The 21,474-nt window shown below is 41.6% G+C and overlaps 2 protein-coding genes across 2 annotated transcripts; both read left to right on the forward strand.

Annotated features, from left to right (window-relative positions):
- Positions 1-757: 757 nt before the first annotated feature.
- Positions 758-9,197, forward strand: wdr18 (WD repeat domain 18). The gene is made up of 10 exons (XM_044043175.1): positions 758-998; positions 2,009-2,119; positions 2,198-2,331; positions 2,973-3,114; positions 3,930-4,073; positions 5,222-5,286; positions 5,420-5,544; positions 6,458-6,615; positions 8,598-8,666; positions 8,885-9,197. Exons 1-10 carry the CDS (start codon positions 789-791, stop codon positions 9,011-9,013), a joined length of 1,287 nt encoding a protein of 428 aa, XP_043899110.1. The 5' UTR covers positions 758-788; the 3' UTR covers positions 9,014-9,197.
- Positions 9,198-9,944: 747 nt separating this feature from the next.
- grin3bb (glutamate receptor, ionotropic, N-methyl-D-aspartate 3Bb) lies at positions 9,945-20,575 on the forward strand. Its single transcript, XM_044043412.1, has 9 exons — positions 9,945-10,593; positions 15,023-15,663; positions 15,908-17,000; positions 17,436-17,581; positions 17,778-17,893; positions 18,024-18,175; positions 18,272-18,436; positions 18,613-18,680; positions 19,587-20,575. The coding sequence occupies exons 1-9, from the start codon at positions 10,096-10,098 to the stop codon at positions 20,380-20,382; spliced, it is 3,675 nt and encodes a 1,224-aa protein (XP_043899347.1). The 5' UTR covers positions 9,945-10,095; the 3' UTR covers positions 20,383-20,575.
- The last annotated feature ends 899 nt before the right edge of the window (positions 20,576-21,474 follow it).

The following is a 21,474-nucleotide window of genomic DNA, read 5'->3' on the forward strand; positions in this document are numbered from 1 at the left end:
CCAAACATGTCCTCAAGCCTTTGAATGTGATCGGTCATGTGATAAGATGGGTTAGGTCAGGTGTGAGCAGCTCTTCAGGTGAGACATCAGGAGGACGTTTGTTGGTGTTTATGGTACGATTATTTACATTTAAAGTTCATACATCAGAAACATAAATACAGTAAGAAACATAATCCATCACAGTTTGTCCTCTGAAGAAAATAAAACCAGAATCTTCAAAACATTAACATTCACTCTTGTTAGTTGTCTGAACAAAACAAAGCAAATAAACACATAAATGTTCTTTTTTTCATTTTATTGACGCGACTTGTCTGACGACGTCATCAGAGGAGCCTCTTCTTTTGTTTGTAAATAAAAAAAGAATAAGAGTTTTACTGACATTCAATTAGTTAGTTTTTATGAATAACCTTAGGGAAAGTATTCCTCTGCATTTTGACCCATCCTAGAATTAGGAGCAGTGGGCTGCCACACTGAGTAGCGCCCGGGGAGCATTGGGGGTTGGGTACCTTGCTCAGGGGTACCCCAGCCCTTTTTGGCCAGGTGGGGATTTGAACCGGCGACCCTCTTGTTACAAGTCAAGTTCCCTTTCCACTTGGTCACGGGCTGCCCTATTGAAACTATTGAAACAATTGAAACTTTATTCACACATATTTAAAAACAAACAAACATAAGAACAGAATATTGTCATTATTGACTTTAAATTGCGCCGCTTCGCCCTACCACATCTCCCACAATGCCGCGGGGCCGGAAACCGGATATGATGTGATCAGCAGTGTTTCAAAGAGAAGATGGCGGCTCCGGTGGAAGTGATCGTGACCAGTGACTCTGGTTCTCAGCTGTGGAACATCACCGTGTTCGACCTCCACAGCGGCTCCAGTCTGCTCTCTTACCGCGGAGGAAACAGTTCCACGCGGACACTCACCGCGCTGCGTGGACACTTTGTGCTTTCAGCTCAGCTCGGCAAGAACTTCATCAACGTGTGGGAGATTCAGAGGAAGGTACGAGCGCGTTCACGTGGTGTGTTGTTATGTTTGTCTTCTGTAAAGCGTCAGCTGTCGTGTGAAATGTGTTTGATTTATTACGTGTAAAATCTGCTGTCTGTGGGAAACATCGAGTCAACAACATCACAGTCTGCAAAGCAGACACACCCACTGTCCTTAGACCTTCTGTCCTTAGACCCTCACATTGAGTGAGTACAAACAACACAAAAATCCTTGGGAGAAATGGGAGAAACCTAAGGAAGAGCCACAGAGGATGACGGACAGGTGGACAGTAGATCTGTCTGTGAGGACGGACAGGTGGACAGGGGAATCCACAGTTGCTGGCTTTAGAAGGAGACATTTGTGTCCTTCCCAGAAATCTTTGCACACCAGCGGCAGAGGCTTTTTTTGTAAAAGTAAAACTTTATTAAAATGACACAAGAATGGTGGAGAAATTTTTAAGCTGATTCTTCATGCTATTGAATGATTAAAGAGAAGAAGCTTCAGCAGGTTTATTTGACCTTTGACCTGATATTTAGATATTGTTGTAAAACTATTGTTGTAGAAATAAAGCTTTATTTCTGTTCAAATTTAAATCATATTCCAGGTCCATGTTTCTCTCATTGTGAGACACATCACATTTACTCCACTATTACATGAAATATTTACAAAAATAATATTAACTTTATCACACTATAATAAATAAATAAAACAAAATAAGTAGACTCTTGTATTATTTCTACAACTGTTTAAACAAACTACATTTTAAATGTCTTTCTTTGGCATCACACTTGGGATGTTTTGTTGATTAGAGCTTAAATCAACAGTCAGACTTTGAGCGGCAGGAGAACTGTAATTCAGGATTTTAAACTGTAGAGGCCAGCATTCAGCCTCTTGATTACAGCCTGACGTTGAGCATCTCATTTCAGCATCACAGGACATCTGTCTCCTCCCGAGTCATCTCTTCTCTCAGCGGCACACTTCACAGGATCCAGACCCTTAAATGAGACATGGCTTTTGTGTTTCAGGACCAGCTGCAGCAGAAGATCGTGTGTCCAGGTGTGGTCACCTGTCTGACCTCTTCACCTGATGGCGTTTTCCTCGCAGCTGGAGTCGCTGAGGCGGTTTACCTGTGGGAGGTGAGTCATTGTCAGAAACCTGGTTCTACACCTTGTGTCCTGTAAAGAGTTAATAATGTGTCTGTGTGGTTGCTTCAGGTGTCCACAGGTAAGCTGCTGTCTGTACTCAGTCGTCACTATCAGGACGTCACCTGTCTGAAGTTCACAGACGACAGCAGCCATTTTGTTTCTGGAGGAAAAGACAACCTGGCTCTGGTGTGGAGTCTGTGCAGGTAACAAACCTGAACCCACCTGACGTCCCACCACAGTTTCCTCCTCTACACCTGCATTACAAACTGTCCCTGTATGTTCACACATTCTTGAGGGCTTTCCACCGCAGTGTCCGGTTTCCTGTGCCCAGGCCCTTCACCACATGTTTACACCTGTACTAACATGTGTCTCCAATGTCCACATCATGAGCCGATCACAGTCCCCGCCCCCTCTGTGTGCTGACATGTCAACAACAGCAGCATTCGTCACACTGTTGTATAAAGTCCTCTTCACTTTTTGAAGCAGGAGAAGACATCATGTTTGATGAGAGGAAACCCAAAGACTGTGCAGTTTTGTCTCCGCTGTCACGTTAACTGTGCTCGGAGACACCAGCGTGTTTCTGCTCAGTGGTTTGACAATCCGTCCTCGGGTGTATTTACACCTGTATTTGTAATCACAGAAAACACATTTTAATGTCAGGTGTAAAAGAGTCTACAAACTTCACTCTCAAACCATGTCCTGGTGAGTGTGTGTGGCTTCTATAAACTTTTAACCTAGTCTACAGAATCCACATGGTTTCTCTCAGGTCAGGGTTTAAATGTTAGCGTGACCTAAAATACTTGTTCATACGCTCACTATGACCTTGTGATGGTGAATGTTTCAGTGTGATCCAGCTGGATTCAAACCACGCCCCTGAACCACGTCATGTCCTGTCTCGTCACTCGCTGCCAATCACAGACCTGCACTGTGGCTTGATGGGAACTCAGGCCAGAGTCGCTACCGCGTCCTTAGACCAGACGGTCAAGGTGAGAATGTTAACCACGCCTCCTTTAATGTTAGACTCACACCTTTAAAAATAAACATGATTTACTGTAAGTACACACATGGTTATTATGATTGTTGGGATTATTTCTGTTCATTCAGAATAAATGCAACAATAATTTAATTCACTCTAAATGCAAATATCTTATTCTATAATATCTGAAACTGTGTTTCATGTAATTCTGTGTATTTTATAGTTCAGTGTAGATGAATGAGTTAATGTTTGAGGTGTTTCGTTGGAGCGTATTGAGGCGGCCTAACCTGAAGCTGCTGCCTATTAATAGTAACCATGGCAACTGTTGATTTAGGCAACACATAGACTGAACTTGAAGACCCTCCCTCTTCTCTGAAATTCCCCGTGAGAAAACCAGTGTGTAAACGATGAGCGTCTGAACTTTGACCTGTGATAAAGAATACATCTCTGCTGAGTCAGTGTTCTGTAACTGTGATGTTTGATGTTCATTGATCATTTTTAAAACAGTAAAGTCCTCTCTTAGATTAATAGGAGGCGGAGTCTGAGTAATATCATAATGATGTCATAATGGGTGACGTCACACACTTATTATAAGGTTTTTAAATGGAGTTTAGAAAAGACACTGAGGAGCCAGCTGCTCCATTACCACCAGACAGGGGTCATGGATCAGCTGGCAGCCATACCAACACTTCCTGTTTCCACGCAGACACCTTTCCAAAATATTTGAGCCAATCACAGATGAGCTGTGGCATTTTTAAACTACAACAGCTGATAATCATCAACTGCTTTGTCAGCCATGTTTTACACATGTCTCTCTCTGTCCAGGTGTGGGAGTTGTCCTCAGGTGAGCTTCTTCTGTCCATTCTCTTTGACGTGGAGATCATGTCTGTGACCTTTGACCCCTGTGAGTACTTCCTGTTCTGTGGAGGAAGTGATGGAAATATTTTCCAGGTGTCTCTGTGCAGCCAGGTGAGACCTACAAACTTTGAGAGATGTTAGGTTTTCAGAGACATTAGGTGACATGAGGAGACGTTACAGATCAAAACATCTCTGAACATCTGTTACAGATGATGGGCTGGGCGATTTTATCGACTGCAATATATATTGATATTTTGTTTCCACAGAAAGTATCGATTCTTCATTGTTGATATTTATTATGACAAATCATCAACATGATCAGTGTCTTCAGATAGCTGAATATCATTAATTATTAATAATAACCTATAGTTAAAGGTAAATTGAGCAAATTGGCTATTTCAGAAGTGTGTATCAAACTGGTAGCCCTTTGCCTTTCAAAAAGGTTGGTGACCCCTGCTGTAGAGCATTTCTAGCAAGTTACCCGTCTAGATACTCCCTTTACACAGACGCAGAGGTGTTCATCTTGCTGTTTAACTGAGGAGATTCAAGAAAATGGTGGGTAGTATTATAAGTCCATTATAAGACCACCATTATATTTAAAAGCAGATGTGTGGGAGCATTTCGGTTTTTTTAAAAAAAGGAGAGCCAGTACTTGGATAAAAGTATTGCAGTTTGCAAGCTGTGTCACACAAATGTGAAATACAGTGGAAATACCACCAACCTACGAGCCCACCTAAAACGTCACCACCCACACAAGGTCTTTGATTTTATTTTGTCCAGCATTTGCAAGCTGTAGACTCTCTGTCCAGTCAGAGCCATATATTGTGTAATTGATGCTTTCAGTTTTCATTAATTCAACCCAAGTCAATGGAATACTCACAAGATGTCACTAAAATCACACTGTCCCTTTAAAATGTTTAAGAAAATGATGGATTTGAATCGAATCCTATCGAATCGTATTGTTTGCCGAATAGCGTGATATATATCGTATCGTGAGCTGAATATCGTATCGTGAGATTAGTATATCGCTACAGCCCTAGTACAAAGATCCTCAGACATAAAAGGTTCCATTTAGAGACGTTTGGACCAGTTCAAGGGTTACACTAGGATTAGTTAGGACATGCTATATAAAGAAATGATATCCTTTTATATAAGAATATATTCACATATGTTTGTTAACATACAACGACAGAAATGCGCTGTTGAGTTTGATGTTGATGGAGATACAGACTGTTTTTAAATGGTGTGTTTCTCTGCAGAGTCTTGGTCGAGACAAATCCTTTCAGTCCGACAATGATGGAAACCAGGTGTTCAAAGGTCACAGGTGAGACCAGGTTCACATGTCCAACAGAAAACCTTCAGAGTAAGTACTCTGAAGGTTTTCTGTTGCAGACTGAAGCAGAGGGTCAGGAATCATTTTCGAATCAGTGGATGCTCATCACTTGATTTGTTTTCAGGAACCTGGTAACTTGTCTCTCGGTGTCTATGGACGGGACTCTCCTTGTCTCTGGGTCACATGATGAGACGGTTCGACTCTGGGACATCCAGAGTAAACAAAGCATCCGTTGCCTGGCACACAAAGGTAAGCCCCGTCTGTTAGTATGACATAAACCAACTCAGACTTTGTTTGAGCGATCTCGTTCAACAAACTTGTGGCATATTTCCACCGGCTCGGCTCGGCACGGCATGGCCCGGCCTACTTAACATGGGTGGAGTCATCGCTGCACAGCTCCATGAAACTGCGGTGACTTTTAAATATGACACACACACAAACTAGTGACTTATAAAGCAGTTGTTTTCCATGTAACTTAATCAAATCACTAAATCAGTTAATTAAAAATATTTGTTCAGTAATAACTCCATGACCACAGCACAGACACAGTCACCTAAATCAGTGTTTCCCATCCCTGGTCCTCAGGGAACACTGCCCTGCATGTTTTAGATGTTGCCCTGTTCCAGCACACCTGATTCAGATGGTCAGCTTGTCAACAAGCTCTGCAGAAGCCTGGTAACGAGCTGTTCACCTGACATCATGAAGAAGAAGCGCCTCACCATCAACATGACTTTGTCGCTGTCAGACTGCAAATGCACGTCATGGGATTATAATCCCTCCTTTATCTGCAGTGGTAGATTCAGCTGTTTCCTCACTGTACTGTGCACTTTACTGGGTGTGAAATGAGTCTGATTGGCTCATAGAAGGCTGCAGAGCTCCGCCCTTGTTATTTTGACATTTCACACTGATTAGTCACTGGTTAATCTCCTCCCATCTGACCTTAACCTTTAACCCTCAGCGGGATCAGTTACCTCAGCTCATGTTGTCATTGATCATCAGACACTTAACTCACTGACCAGCTCATCAGTTAACTCACTGACCAGCTCACTGGTTAATGTTAACTCCCTGACCAGCTCACCGGTTAACTCTCTGACCAGCTCACAATATAATCTAGATTATATAATAATCTAACCACTGATTGACTTCCTGTCTGCATGTTTAGGCCCTGTGACGAACGCTTTCATCATGGCAGCTCCAGCAAACATGTTCCTGCCGGACAGTCGTCCCACTGTCCCTCTGCCACGCTTCAGCAGACACCTACATGACGGAGACACTGGACAGTCGGGAGACGTGTGTGTGCGGCTCGCTCCCTACACACAGGTGAGTCTGCACGTGGAGCCACGCCCCCTCATGCTGTGCTGTAGGTGACGCTGCCACAAGGCCTTAGTTTTACACCTGTCAGTATAAGTTTTATTTTGAAAAGACTGTTAGTATCAGTGTTAAAATCTGTCAGTGTTAGTTTTATTTTGAAAAGACGGTTGGTGTCAGTTAGGGCTACATGATTCTGGGAAAAAATGCGAATCATTGGATTTTTTTGCTTAGAACTGAGATCGAGATTTTCTCACGAATCCAAATGTTTATTGTTCTCATGAACAAAAGATTAGAAACATTTGGAGTAAAGCCTCCACTGAATCATGTGACGTAAAGACTTCATATGTTGTGAGAGAAGTCAGTGACGAAGAAACCTGGGGGGTATTCCATCAACGTAGCTAAGAATTGCCAGATTTAGGTGTAAGCTTGAAGCTTGACTAAGCTCCACCTCCCAATCTAGCTCCAAGCCGTTCCATCAAGTGAAATCAGCAGGCTCCACCTGACGCTTAGTCAAGCCTCACCTGTTAAGCCTCAACTTGTGCACGCCCACAGGGAAAATAAAAAGCCCATTCTAGTCGAGCGCGGAATCTGTGAAAAATACCGAACAGCAAGGGAAAAGAGCGTGCAGAGATGTTCTCTGCAGCGGAGCAAACCCTCCTCATGGAGGTATATGAGGATTACAGCCACATAATCTGAAAGAATTGCAATACCGCGGCAATCAATAAAGCGAGGGATTGTATCGTAAATTGCTTTGGATAAAAGCGTCTGGTAAATGACATGTAATGTAAAAGTGACAAAGAAAATTTCAGCATCATCATGTTATATAAATCCTCCATCAAAGGGACAAAATATATGTAGACAATAATCTACCAATTGATTTCTTGATGGTTTTTGTTTTAAACTAATTAATTATGTGGACCTATTAATGCAACCAAATCCCTAAAATTAAAAGGAAAATCCCCAAAGAACAAAAAGACAGCCCTAATAAATAACATTCATATGAACATAATTAAAATAGCATTATTGTTTCACTGCAATTTATGTGAAATTCTTCATATTTGATCATTTGGCAGTCCTAGTAGTAATGTTAGAAAGTAATATTCATCACATTTATCAACTGAATGTTATGCAAATCGATGGGATTGCGCTCACTTATTTCCTGCATGGCCAATTGTATAGAATTGATATCATTTTCATTTAAGCATTTTTAAACGCTGTATTTGTGCTACTTCTGTATTTTGTCCCAGATGCTATATGTTGAATTGTTGTATTTTCATCTTATTTTATGTAAAGCACTTTGAATCACTTTGAAGCACTTTAAATCCTACATTTACATTTAAATGTTTTAAAATAATAATAGGCTACATTTAATCAAAGTATTTTACATGACTTATCACATTTATCATACAATTGATGGTAGATTATTACATGAAGAAATGCAATGTTGGTTATCATTCTATAGGAAATAATCATATGACAGATCTTTATTATTTATCTAGAATCATTTTAGCAAATCAAGCAATTCAATGGAGACGAGGACCCCTATTGCAGCATAATTTACCATGGTTACTTGGCTAGCATTCACATTAGCCACCTTGGTGGAACAGGGTTGAGGCTCAGATTGATGGAACGGAAACCTGAGCCACAGTTATGGCTTAGCCATGGTTGAGGCTTAGCCAGAGTCATAGTTTCCATGGTTACTGAGTTGGGGCTAATCTCAGCCTCTTTGATGGAACCGAACTCTCACTCATATTAACCAGACTTGGCCATTTAAGCTTGGCTTTGCCTTTAGCCTGCTTGATGGAATACCCCCCTGGAGGGGAAAATAGGATTGTTTATTTGGGAAGAAAAATAGTTGTCATTTAGAAATGAGATCATCTATAGTTGTGAATCTATTGCAATTTTTTCATTTTTTTTTTCAACAATGACAGATGACATGAGTCACATGATGCCCACACCTCACTCTTATTTTTATTTTATTATTTTTTCAGGAGGAGGAGGAGTCATACCTGCAGAAAGCTGATAGGCTGAACTCTCTGATGAATGCTGTGACTGACAAGGTGTGGGGCAGGGCTTAATGTCAACACTAAAAGTTTCAGATGATAAAAAGACAAAGTAAATGTTCTGACTCTGCTTGATGAGCAGCACAGCGCCCCCTGTAGTCTGTCCAGACATTCACTGTGAATTTATAAATACTTCAATTCATGTTATATATATATAACATAAATCTCTTATTTTTAAATTAATTATTTGTTAATTTTGTGTGTGTGTGTTCCAGTCGATCTTCGGTGACGGTGAAAACACTAAAGTTCGTATCGCAGAGTTGGAGGAAGAAGTTCAGACTCTGAAGAAAATCAACAAAGATCTGTTTGATTTTTCCAGTCAGCTGTTGACCAAGCCCACATAAACGCACGCACGCACACACACACACACAACCACACAGTGACTTTTCTTATTTCAAAATAAAAGTTTTGCAATTTTTTTTTGTAAAACTTGTTTGTCTTGTTGCGCATTGATTGATATCACTAACATTACTTACTAGTACCTTGAATCATTAATTAAAATGATAATAAAATAATTAATTAAACATCACAAACAATTAACTAAACACCTATCATATCAAATCAATTAATTATTCAATTGGATTTTTTTATGATTTTACTTCATGTGACATCGTTTCTGATTTATCATATTTCAGCTGTAAACGGAAACAAACAAGGGTTAGCTTTAGCTCATTAAGTTAGGGTTAGCTTCAGCTCATTAACTTAATATTAAGTATATTTTAATATTAACCTTTGTTAATTTTAACATGCAATGCATCTTCATTATATTTTAAATAACTATTGTTTTTCTTTTTTCGGAATGACTTCGAAAAAGTGATTTGAATCATTTAAAATGCACTCAAGCTCCGCCCCTTACCTGGATCCTCCTCCAGACTCTAATGAAAGAGTGAAAATGTCACATGTTCACCAACATTAATGTAGTCATTAACCCTGAACCTTGTGTTACCATGGTAATCTACACCTCTTGTTACCATGGTGACCTACAAGGTTACCATGGTAACAAGAGGTGTAGGTTTCCTAATACTGAACTATGTAAAGAATCTTCAGTCCCTGATTGAAATTAAATCTTCACTCTTTAATTTCACCTTCACTCTTTTTAACCTCTTTATTATCTCATCCTCCTCTCTTCTTGTCCTCTCTTCTTTTCTTTTCCTTCTCTTCTTGTCCTCTTCCTTTTCCTCCTCTTCTCTTCCTCTTCCTCTCTTCTTGTCCTCTTCCTTTTCCTCCTCTTCTCGTCCTCTTCTTTTCCTCTTCTTGTCCTCTTCTCTTCTTGTACTCTTCCCTTTCCTCCTCCTCTCTATCATCACCTCCTCCTCTTCTGCACCTCCTGTCGTGATGACACCCCCCCTCTCTTTATCATCACCGTGTTTTCGGTTCGCTCCTCTATCACCTCCTCCTCCTTCAGCGGAGGAGAGACACAGTCAGGATGTCTCTCAGCCGCTTCTGGTCCAGAACTCTCCGCTCCGTTTTCCCTATGCTCCTCCTGGTTCTGGTTCCGCGGTGCCTCCTGCACCCGCAGCCCTGTCACCTCCTGACGCAGATCGGGCACACGGTGCGCGTCGGCGCGCTCCTGCCGGCGCAGCGTGCGGCTCGTTTTCAGGTCCAGGCGGCACTGAGCCGCGCCGCGGTCATGATGAGCTCGGACCTGGATCTCGATCCGCATCCGGACTGGGGCCGGGACCCCGAGCGACCCAACCCTCTGCCCTATAACCTGAGTCTGGAGCTGGTGTCCTGGAAGCCGGCCGCCGCGGACCCGGAGTCCGTGTTCCGGTGCGTGTGTGAGGGCGTTGCGGTGCAGGGAGTGTCCGCCGTGCTCGCCTTCCCTCAGAACCGGGACGAGCTGCTTCAAGTGGACTTCCTGTCCGCGGTGTTGCAGATCCCGTTCCTCAGCATCATTGAAGAGGGGGAGACGCTGCGCACGCAGGTACGAGTCTCACCTGTTGTCTGACAACACGTGACGTGAGGGAGAGTTGTTTTTTTTCCATTTAGTTTGACCTTGACCTGGTTCGAGGTCGTGTGTGTGTGTGTGTGTGTGTGACCCTTAAGAACAGGTTTTAAAATCACCATAGAGGTCAGTGAAGTTACCATGGTTACACCTTTCTATTTTAAATGCTGCGTCATGATGTGCAGAAAAAAAATGTTGAGTCAGCGTCTAGACTGTTAAATTAAAGAAAAAGAACATCTGTGTCATGGTTACATTCAGATGCAAAGAGAGGGGAGGAGCATGGACGCCGTGGCCACTCCCACACTTTCACAGATTGGCCAATGTAGTTCATCATGGTCTTTTTTGAGGATCAGATTGTTGTTGTTTGGTTTGGAAATCATTTCTTCTGAGGGTGCTGTGATTACTGTGATTATGACTTGACTGACCAACTCATGATAAAAAGATCAACTCATGATAAAATGCACATGACTGTGCACTTTATTATGAGTTGATCTTTTAAAAAGTAAAAAGTTCATTTCTTCATTGCCAAATCTCAGTGGATTGTTTGGTTAAACGCGTCAGAGCTAACCTCGGTCACTTTAATTGATAAATTTGGTCAGTTTTCTGGATACAGTATTAATAATGAAAAATCTTCTGTACGTTTCTTGTATGAAGAAGAGAGAAATAATCCGGTTATAGATACACCTTTTTTTTAGTGCGAGGGAGGGATTTACCTATCTTGGGATCAAGATTACTCCCCAAATGAATACAGTTGAAGCAAACTATGAGCCGCTGATGAGAGAGGTACAAGATTCAATTGTAAAATGGACGACAATGCCAATATCAATGATTGGCCGGATCAACTTAATTAGGATGAATATCTTGCCAAAATTCTTATATTTGTTTCAGTCACTCCCATTACCATTGCCATTAGACATTAAAAGCACCTTTTGTAGATTTATCTGGAATGGTAAAAAACCTAGATTAAGACTAAGATTACTATATTTGCCATATCATAGGGGTGGATTACAGTTGCCCAATCTACAGTGGTATTATTGGGCTGCTCAGCTGCGCAGTGCTCTGTTTTACTTTGTCACACACTCTCCTCCAGCATGGGTTTCTACTGAACAAGCATCAGTATCTAAATTGCCAATAAGCCTATACTTATATTCTGCAGATTTTAAAACTTTAAAGAAAAAAAACCAACAAGTCCCTTTCTTAGAAACTCTATTGATATTTGGTTTAGGGCTCATAGACATATTGGTGATACACCCCCCATCTCTCAATTTTCACCTATATGGGATAATGCGCAGTTCACTCCTGGCAGGGCAGATGGTGGTTTTCGGGCTTGGGCCGACAGAGGGATACGAAAAATTAGAGACTTATATGTTCAGGGCAATTTATTAACATTTAATGACCTTTGTGTGAAATATTCAATCCCAAAAAAAACACTTTTTTAAATATTTACAGATGAGGCATTTTATCAAGGTGTCACCAGGCTACGCATGAGCCGCCGCTGTCCTGTCTTGAGGGTTTTGTGTTAAAACACATGAATGGGAGATGTAAAATATCTACACTCTATACAGCACTTGTCTCGCATGATGAGGAATCAAGTCATGATAGAAGGAGGGCATGGAGTTTGGATATTAAGGAGGATATTGAAGAAGCTGAGTGGGCGAAAGCTTGTTTAAAAGCTCAATCTCAAACCATTAATACTCGAATGAAACTGTTACAACACAAATGGTTAGGACATTTGAGGACATACATAACCCCTGAGAAACTCAACAAGTGGTCCCCTGGCATTCCAGATACATGTGTGAAATGTTTGACTGAGAATGGTACTTTAAAGGTGACATGGAATGCTTGTATCACACAAATATGTTAGTTATGGAGGTCTACTTACATATATTAACTTGTTTTCATGGTTAAAAACCTCCTAATCGCTGCAAACGAGCCGATCAAAATATCTCCTCACTGACGCTCTCGTCAGCCGCGCTGTTTCAGACCAAAACCACACCCCCAGAACGTGGACTGTGTTGTGATTGGCCAGCCAACGAGAGCTTTCCCACTGTCCTGTGATTGGCCAGGTACCTGGAAGTGACGTAATAGATAGGCCAGCTCTCAGATACACAGCTCCCTCTTCTGGCACGGTGGATGCTCTGCATCTCAGCAGCTACAACGAGAGTAGTTCTTCTTCTTCTGCGGTTGAATGTACGCAACCGGATGTGTCCGGACTGGTGCCCGCACCAGGAGGCGCTACAGAGGTGAGAGGAGTGGTGAGGTTTCCTGATGACATCATCAAAATACGGAAGTGCCGATCCGCTTCGCAGAGCCCAGGAAAACAATAAAACCCTATTTTCTCAGCAGTGGCTGAACTGTTTGTTCTGAAACTTTAGGGTTTCATAAACGAGGTAATGACGCAGATACACACACAAACGCAGCGTTAATTGGAGCTTCCGGTCTATGTCGCCTTTAATTCATTGTGTATGGGAATGCCCTATATTGGTAACTTTTTGGAAAATGGTTGCCTGTACTTATACCCAGATTGCTTTTCTGTTAACTCTAAGTGTAAGACTTTGATCAACTTTGGCCTCCTGCAGGCCAGGAGGATGATTGCATTATCTTGGAGAGAAACTGAAGTATCCTCTACACAATCTTGGATTAGGGAGATGGCAAAGTGTGTTACATTAGAAAAGTTAACCTATGTAATTAGGGGTAAAGCGCAAGAATTTGAAGAGGTGTGGACACCCTTAATTAACTTTCTCAAGCAACAATAGATCATACTTGTTTGTAAGACTATAGAGTGTGACAATTTTATTTAATATTTTAATTAATTTATTATTTATTTATTTATTTTATTTTATTAATTTTATTTATTTATTTTATTTTGGTGTCTGTGTATACAGCAAGGTTTACTTGTGTATTATTGTGTAACTGGTTTGGTATGGGGCGATGTGTTTATATGTTCTTATTGAAAATCAATAAAAACATTGTTAAAAAAAAAGAATTGGGGGGTGGAGTGGCTCAGTGGTTAAGACTGGTACCCTCACTGAGGTAATAAGTTTTGGTGTGTAGTGGTCAAGTTTGCCCATGAAGCTAGTCTTCCTTAAGGGGAAGGTGTAAAGAATCTGGAAGAGAACTGTTGAGAGGAAAACAGACGGGGTCCGTGCAGTCTTGTTTTCAAAGTTTAAAACAAAGTAATAATGTGCAAGTGGTAACAAATGAAATGTGATGAAGAAACACATAAAGTGCAGAAGAAAGAGAGCCAGTGCAGACACGTGTGAGTTTACATACATTTAATAAATACATGTATGTGTATATATAGATACATAAGTCATGTATACACATCCATGAGTCTGACTGTGACTGTGGGATTTTCACAGTCTTCTCACTACATCACAAACATCTCTTGACCTTGTGTTCACATCCTTATTTAGAAGCATTTCCATAAAAACCTTTTAAAGTGCTTTAGTTTTTGGCTGCGGGACATGGATCTCAGAGCCAACTCGCTTTTTCCGATATTTACTGTCCAGCAAGAACCTGCGCCGCTCACTCCGTTCGTTTTTAATTATATAGTAGTGCTGTCAACGTTAAATCATAGATGATCAGGATGAAGGGCTGAAAAGTCATTGGTGTTGAGATCCCTCTCATAATCTACCCTGTCCCCTGATAATGTAAACAAAGTACTCTGCCTCAGTAACTGACTGAATGTAAACAAGGACTAAACCAAATTGTCTCTATGGAGTGAAAATGCACATGTGCACTTTGAACTGGAACTGGCACAAAGATGGAACATGCTGTGTTTCTGTTACTACTTCATAAGAAATAATTTCAGCTGATGTCTGGTTTTATTGGCCTTGATTTTTGAAAAAGTGATTTGAATCATTTAAAATGCACAAGCTCCGCCCCTCACATGAATCCTCCAGACTCTAATGAAAGATTGAAAATGTCATATGTTCACTAACATTAATAGTCAGTAACCCTGAACCTTGTGTTACCATGGTAACCTACACCTTAAAACACACAAAGAGCCTTTTTATGTTGATTCTACGTTCATTCCATGATTTTATATGAACAAAAATGTGGGTCAATGATGCTGAGGAACGGGATCTGCAACACCGCGGACAGGAAGTCCACTTGAAAAAGTGTCTGCTAAATGACATGTAATGTAAAATGTATGTTATAAGCCTCAGGTTTATTTTTGCAATTAATTACAGAAAATTGCGATGAATTAGTTAATTTTTCTTCTATAGTTTGTTTGTCTGACCTTGACCTTGGCCTTGACCTTGAAGATTCTCTAATTTTTCATGTTTCATTTTGGTTGGGATCCTGATCCGTGCCCTGATCCGTGTCCTGATGATCTGTTCTTTTGTGATATTTGAGCTGTGATTTGTGTTATAATCTTGTTTTCATCTCTGTATTCATGTAGAATCAGTTCCACCTGCAGATGATGACAGGGATTCCTGACTCTGGTCTGTCTGATCTGGTCTTGGGAGTTCTGCGGCGGTCCGGTTGGAGGGAGGGTACTATGGTTCTGTGTCGCGGCTGGGAGGAAACGCAGACTCTCCTGCAGCTCCTGGAGGGTCGGAGCAGTGCATTGTGGGACAGCCAATCTTGGGTCACCTTGAACATGCAGGCCCTTCTGAACCTGACACAATGGTCACATGACGACACGCAGATCCGTCATTTTCTGTCCCAGCACTTCAGACAGAAGCAGCCTCTGCCAGCGTTGGTGCTGCTGTTTGGTTCTGATCCACAGTGTGCAGCTGCAGTACTGCGCAGTGCTCAGGACTTGGGCCTCACCTTACCCACGATGCACTGGGTGCTGGGCCAGCCACTCAACCCTGAAACACTACAGACCATTGGGCTGCCTCTTGGTCTTCTGGCATACGGACAGGTGAACCGTAAACCGCTGGACTTTTACATCAGAGACGCTCTCCAGCTCATCACTACGTCCATCACTGCGGCGTCTGTGCTGAGACCAGAACTCTCACGGATCCACAACTTTGTCGACTGCTACAACAAACACACTAAAAAAGAGGTGACATCATCAGGACAGTATTTGTCCAGGTAAGTCACATCTGTGTCGTTGACTCCTCCCCCTGCAGGTGGGGGTTCATGTTAATGAACTGAATGTTTTCTTCGAGATATGAAACTTGTTATTGTTGCTGAGATAAACACCATAAACTTTACCATTCAGTGTGTTAACTTTGAAATATCAAAATTCAGTGAACCATGGGTGAACCATGGTCGTTCAAAGGTCAACGATCTATGAGGTGACCTCTCACCTTTTTGTCTCCATTTTGTTCTGTAGGTTTTTGTCCAACGTGTCTTTCTCTGGTGTGACGGGTCTTGTCAGAGTTCTCCAGGACCAGTCTCAGGTCTTAACCTCACAGCGATTTCACATTTGGAGCCTGCGACGAAACGCTGTGGGTCAACCGTCCTGGGTGACAGTGGGAACCTGGGAGGGAGGTCAGCTGCAGTTGGAAGATCAGGGATTATGGCAAAGACACAGGCATCACCACAGGACAGAGGGATTGGGCAGTAGGGCCAGGGTTCGCTGGAGGGCAGGGACGCCTGTGATGGGGAGTCGTGTCCGTGTGGTGACTCTAGTGGAACATCCCTTTGTGTTCACGCGTGATGCAGATGTTGAGGGCACCTGTCCAGCCGGACAGTTCTGCCTGGATGCTGGAACCAACAGCTCAGAGACTCTGGAGAGGTTCTTCAGGGAAGTGGCAGAGGGAAACAGCAGCTTTCTCCCTGCACACTACAGCAAGTGTTGCTATGGTTACTGCATTGACTTGCTGGAGAAGCTGGCCGAGGACCTCGGCTTTGAGTTTGACCTTTACATTGTCGGAGATGGGAAGTATGGTGCGTGGAAGGCGGGTCGGTGGACTGGGCTGGTGGGGGATCTTTTGAATGGACTGGCAGATTTGGCCGTCACCTCCTTTAGTATCAACTCGGCTCGAAGTCAGGTGATTGACTTCACCTCACCCTTCTTCTCGACCAGCCTGGGTATACTGGTGCGCAGTAAAGATACGGCAGCTCCCATCGGAGCCTTCATGTGGCCCCTGCATTGGTCCATGTGGGTTGGTGTTTTCCTGGCACTGCACATCACAGCACTCTTCCTCACACTGTATGAGTGGAAGAGTCCATTTGGAATGACACCACACGGACGCAACAGAATGAAGGTGTTCTCATACTCGTCAGCTCTAAACCTGTGTTACGCTGTCCTGTTTGGGCGTACATTTTCCACCAAGACACCAAAGTGCTGGACTGGTCGGTTCCTGATGAATCTGTGGGCCATCTTCTGCTTACTCGTGCTGTCCAGCTACACGGCAAACCTTGCTGCTGTCATGGTGGGAGAGAAAACCTTTGAGGACGTCTCAGGGATCCACGATGCCAAGGTGCCAACACCTGATGTGTGTCTGATGTTTTAATGTTTGTCTGATGTTTTGATGTTTTCTGATGTTTGTCTGAGGTTTGTCTGATGTTTTGATGTTTGTTTGATGTTTTGATGTTTGTCTGATGTTTTGATGTTTGTCTGATGTTTTGATGTTTGTCTGATGTTTTGATGTTTGTCTGATGTTCTGATGTTTGTCTGATGTGTGTCTGGTGTTTTGATGTTTGAAGTTAATCATTTGTGGAGTATGAATTATGACTTTTATTTCAAAAAGTGTGTGTCAGGACCAGTGGTCCTTTTTCGGGAGCCAGGTCTTAAATAACATAACCCTGAACATGACTGCTGTTAATTTCCACTGATTTTATTGTCTGTCAGTATTTTCACACATGAAAACATCAGACATGATCTTCATCACTTTTTTGTCCCTGTCATATTTTAGCTGCACCACCCCTCACAGGGTTTTCGTTTTGGGACGGTCCGGGAGAGCAGCGCTGAGGATTACATGAAAAACAGTTTTCCAGAGACACATGAGTACATGAGACATTTCAATGAGCCGACTACACCTGAAGGAGTTGCTGCACTCAAGTAAGAGGACCGAGGACAAAGACGCCTGACTGGTCTCATCAGATGTTAATGTTTGAATATCAGCTCATGATTTCCTCTTCCTACACAGATATTGTTTCCAGTTGAACTCATTGTTGTCACTCTCAGCCATTTTAGTGTCGTAACCACATCACTGTATGTTGCTGGTTGCTATAGTAACCATGTCTCTGTGTTGAAGGACAGATCCCCCTCGTCTTGATGCTTTCATCATGGACAAAGCTCTACTGGACTACGAAGTTTCCATTGATGCTGATTGTAAACTGGCAACAGTTGGAAAACCATTTGCCATTGAAGGTAACAATGTGTTTATATGTCTGTGACAGAACAGAGTGCCTGTGGATCAGTGGTAGAGCAGGTCACTTTTTTAACCAACTTATTAATGGAGTAAACAATAACCGTGTGAAAATAACTGACCCTTACCCAGGTTATGGCATCGGTCTCCCTCAGAACTGTCCTCTGACGTCCAACATCTCTGAGATCATCAGCAGATATAAATCAGATGGATTCATGGATCTGCTGCACGACAAGTGGTACAAAGTGGTTCCGTGTGGAAACAGAGTGTTTGCTGTTACTGAGGTCAGTTTAAACATTTACATAAATATATTACACACTCTTTATGTTCATAAACTGCTGTTGTGTGTCATTTCTGAGTACTGTTGTGTTGTGTGTCAGACTCTTCAGATGGGGATCGGTCACTTCTCAGGACTCTTTGTGTTGTTGTGCTTTGGAGTGGGTGGAGCTTTGCTGGCTCTGGCAGGTGAACATGCGTTCTATCGACTTGTCCTACCACACATCCGCCGTCGACAGAGGCTTAAGTATTGGCTGCACACATCACAAGTGAGTTTCTTTATTTTTGTTCAACCAGAAAACAAGAAATGTATTGTTAACTTCTCTTGAACAAAATCCTGAAAATCAGTTGAATTATCCTCTGGAAATTTTCCCAACACTAAAACTCAGCCTCTTGTTCTAACAAGACCTTATGAAAAGTGACAGAAGACATTTTTGTTTGACAGAAAATCCATCGAGCTCTGAACATGTCGTATGATGACGTGAAGAAACAGCGATTGGACAAAGGAAAAAGGTTCATCAGTGTTGTTATTCATTGTTTTGGAATTTACCTGATGAATGTATGAATGTCACACAGCAAAGCCCTCAAAAGACATCAATGCAAACAGTGTAAACAATGTAAACACCAATGCAAACATCAGTGTAAACATCAGTGTAAACATAAGTCCAAACATCAGTGTAAACATCAGTGTAAACATAAGTCCAAACATCAGTGTAAACATCAATGTAAACAACAATACAAACATCAGTGTTAACATCAATGTAAACAACAATGCAAACATCAGTTTAAACATCAATGCAAACATCAGTGTAAACATCAGTGTAAACATCAGTGTAAACATCAGTGTAAACATTAGTGTAAACACCAATGCAAACATCAGTGTAAACATCAATGCAAACATCAGTGTAAACATCAATGTAAACATCAATGTAAACATCAATGTAAACATCAGTGTAAACATCAAAGCAAACTTCAATGTTAACATCAGTGTAAACATCAAAGTTAACAGCAGTGTAAATATCAGTGTAAACATCAATGTAAACAACAATGGAAACATCAGTGTAAACATCAGTAAAACATCGGTAAACATCAATGCAAACATCAGTGTAAACATCAGTGTAAACATCAGTGTAAACATTAGTGTAAACACCAATGCAAACACCAATGCAAACATCAGTGTAAACATCAATGTAAACATCAGTGTAAACATCAGTGTAAACATCAAAGCAAACTTCAATGTTAACATCAGTGTAAACATCAAAGTTAACATCAGTGTAAACATCAAAGCAAACATCAATGCAAACATCAAAGCAAACATCAATGCAAACATCAATGTAAACATCAATGCAAACATCAATGCAAACATCAATGCAAACATCAATGTAAATCCTAAAGCAAATCTTTTCTTTTTGTGTTCAGCTGTAAGTTACTAAACCCTCAACCTCCCTGTGGGCCCCCGGCTCCTGGGCCCCTGGCTTCTGGGCCCCTGGCTTCTGGGCCCCTGGCTCCTGGGCCCCCGACTTCTGGAGTCTCTGCTAAGTGGAACAATGAGACCAGAATGGACACTGCTGCTGTCCTCTCAGATGCTCGAGACTTCAAACAAGTGAATTTTAACCTGGAGACCCTCAATACCCGGCGCCTACTTGCTCGTCTTGCTGCTTCTGATATCAAAGGAGGTGGAGCTAAATGTCAGGTGGCAGAATCAGCCAATCGTACAGCAGAGACAAACTGCATGGTTTGTGAGAACGGAGGACCAGCAGCCTCTCTTACCAGCCTGGTTCGGTCCCTACCCTCCGTCTCCTCGTCTGCTCAACCCAAAGCAGCTGCTCATTCTCTTGTACCTATAGTCAGTCCCCTTGCAGCCCCGCCCTCTGCTGCAGTGGCCCCGCCCCTCACAGGTGAGCTACAGGAGCTCAAAGACCAGATTGAACAGATGAGGGAGAAGTTGAGAACAGCATTGGCAAGACGGGCTGAGATCCAGACCAGTCTGTCCAACCCTGCAGCCACAGTAACAAACAACATTCCTCCGGTAACCATGACAACAACAGTGACAACACCAACAAATACAGGAGTTCTGGCAAACCCCTCACCTGCCGTTGCCATAGCAATGCTGTCCCCTGCCAAGAAGTGTGTGATGACGATGACGGAGCCTCGTCTCAAAGTTCTGTCCAAAGTCCGACCCGTTCACAGAGGACTGTCCATTCAAAGGACGTGATGTCTCTGATCGGGTTAATAGTCACATGACAAGTAAAGAAATGATAAAAAATATATACATGTATGTGTGTATATATTTTAAAAGGTTTAACAGCAATAATAATATTAATAATACTGTTTATAATAATACTGAAAATGCTTCCAAATGTTTTTCTTGTTGAACTGAAATGTAAAAAATAATCTTAATAGATTAATGAAAATATTAAATCAACCCTGAAGTAACACAATGTAGGATTTGCTCTCAGGTTCCACCTGCAGGTGGTAAACGGTAGTGAAGCAGGATTTTTAATGACGATGTTCTAAACTTTTATACAAATATGATGACATTTTATTTTTTAATATATTATAAACTAACCCTTTGTCTTTAGAATGTTGTTCTCAGAGTGACCTTTGACCCTGTGATGATTCTCACACTGTTCTGAGTTTATGTTCAAAATAATCTTTTTTTAAACATTTAAAGGTTGAAATCCTACATTATGTTACTTTATTGTCTCAGAGACACATTTATGTGAATATTAGATCAAAACATTTGTACCATTTAACACGTCTTCTTCTGGACTATGAGACATTCACTGTTCTGTCTCAAAGTTCTTCTGAGGATGAATATTAGATTATATATAGATATGAGTATTATATTTATATGTCTTATATAAATATGAATAATGAGTGAAACTATGTTTTAAAATAATTAATGTGTTCATGATGTCATTTCTTAAAACTTTGACCTTTGACTTTTACACAGAATTGAACGTATTTACTCCAAATCCGCATTCTGTCAATTCACATTAACACAGGTTTATCAGAATTAATCTGGATTAGAGTGAAAGGGTGTGGGGATAGTATGTTTGATCACACTCAGACTTTTTAACGATGCTTGATGTTGACGTAGGATTTTACATAAATATGTAACAAATAAACTATATTTTTCTGAAGACTCTAGTTCAGTGCATTCTTATTTGTATTCTTCCAGGGAAGATTAAGGATTATGGTTGAGGATTAGGAACAGGAATATCAGAAATATTATCTCCAGTTGTTTATAGATGTCTCTTCAGTGGACAGAGACATTATTCTCTTTGTTTAACTCTCATCACTG

The sequence above is a fragment of the Solea senegalensis genome, linkage group LG14 (genome assembly GCF_019176455.1).
Source record: "Solea senegalensis isolate Sse05_10M linkage group LG14, IFAPA_SoseM_1, whole genome shotgun sequence".
Taxonomy (NCBI): domain Eukaryota; kingdom Metazoa; phylum Chordata; class Actinopteri; order Pleuronectiformes; family Soleidae; genus Solea; species Solea senegalensis.

What these genes read in the sequence shown, in the direction of transcription:
- wdr18 (XM_044043175.1), top strand. Translation starts at nt 789, where the DNA reads ATGGCGGCTCCGGTGGAAGTGATCGTGACCAGTGACTCTGGTTCTCAG. An exon ending in CCTTAGACCAGACGGTCAAG is followed by an intron (nt 3,115 to 3,929) that starts GTGAGAATGTTA and finishes CTCTCTGTCCAG; the next exon opens with GTGTGGGAGTTGTCCTCAGG. An exon ending in CCGTTGCCTGGCACACAAAG is followed by an intron (nt 5,545 to 6,457) that starts GTAAGCCCCGTC and finishes CTGCATGTTTAG; the next exon opens with GCCCTGTGACGAACGCTTTC.
- grin3bb (XM_044043412.1), top strand. Translation starts at nt 10,096, where the DNA reads ATGTCTCTCAGCCGCTTCTGGTCCAGAACTCTCCGCTCCGTTTTCCCT. An exon ending in GAAGGAGTTGCTGCACTCAA is followed by an intron (nt 17,582 to 17,777) that starts GTAAGAGGACCG and finishes TCTGTGTTGAAG; the next exon opens with GACAGATCCCCCTCGTCTTG. An exon ending in ATTGGCTGCACACATCACAA is followed by an intron (nt 18,437 to 18,612) that starts GTGAGTTTCTTT and finishes TTTGTTTGACAG; the next exon opens with AAAATCCATCGAGCTCTGAA.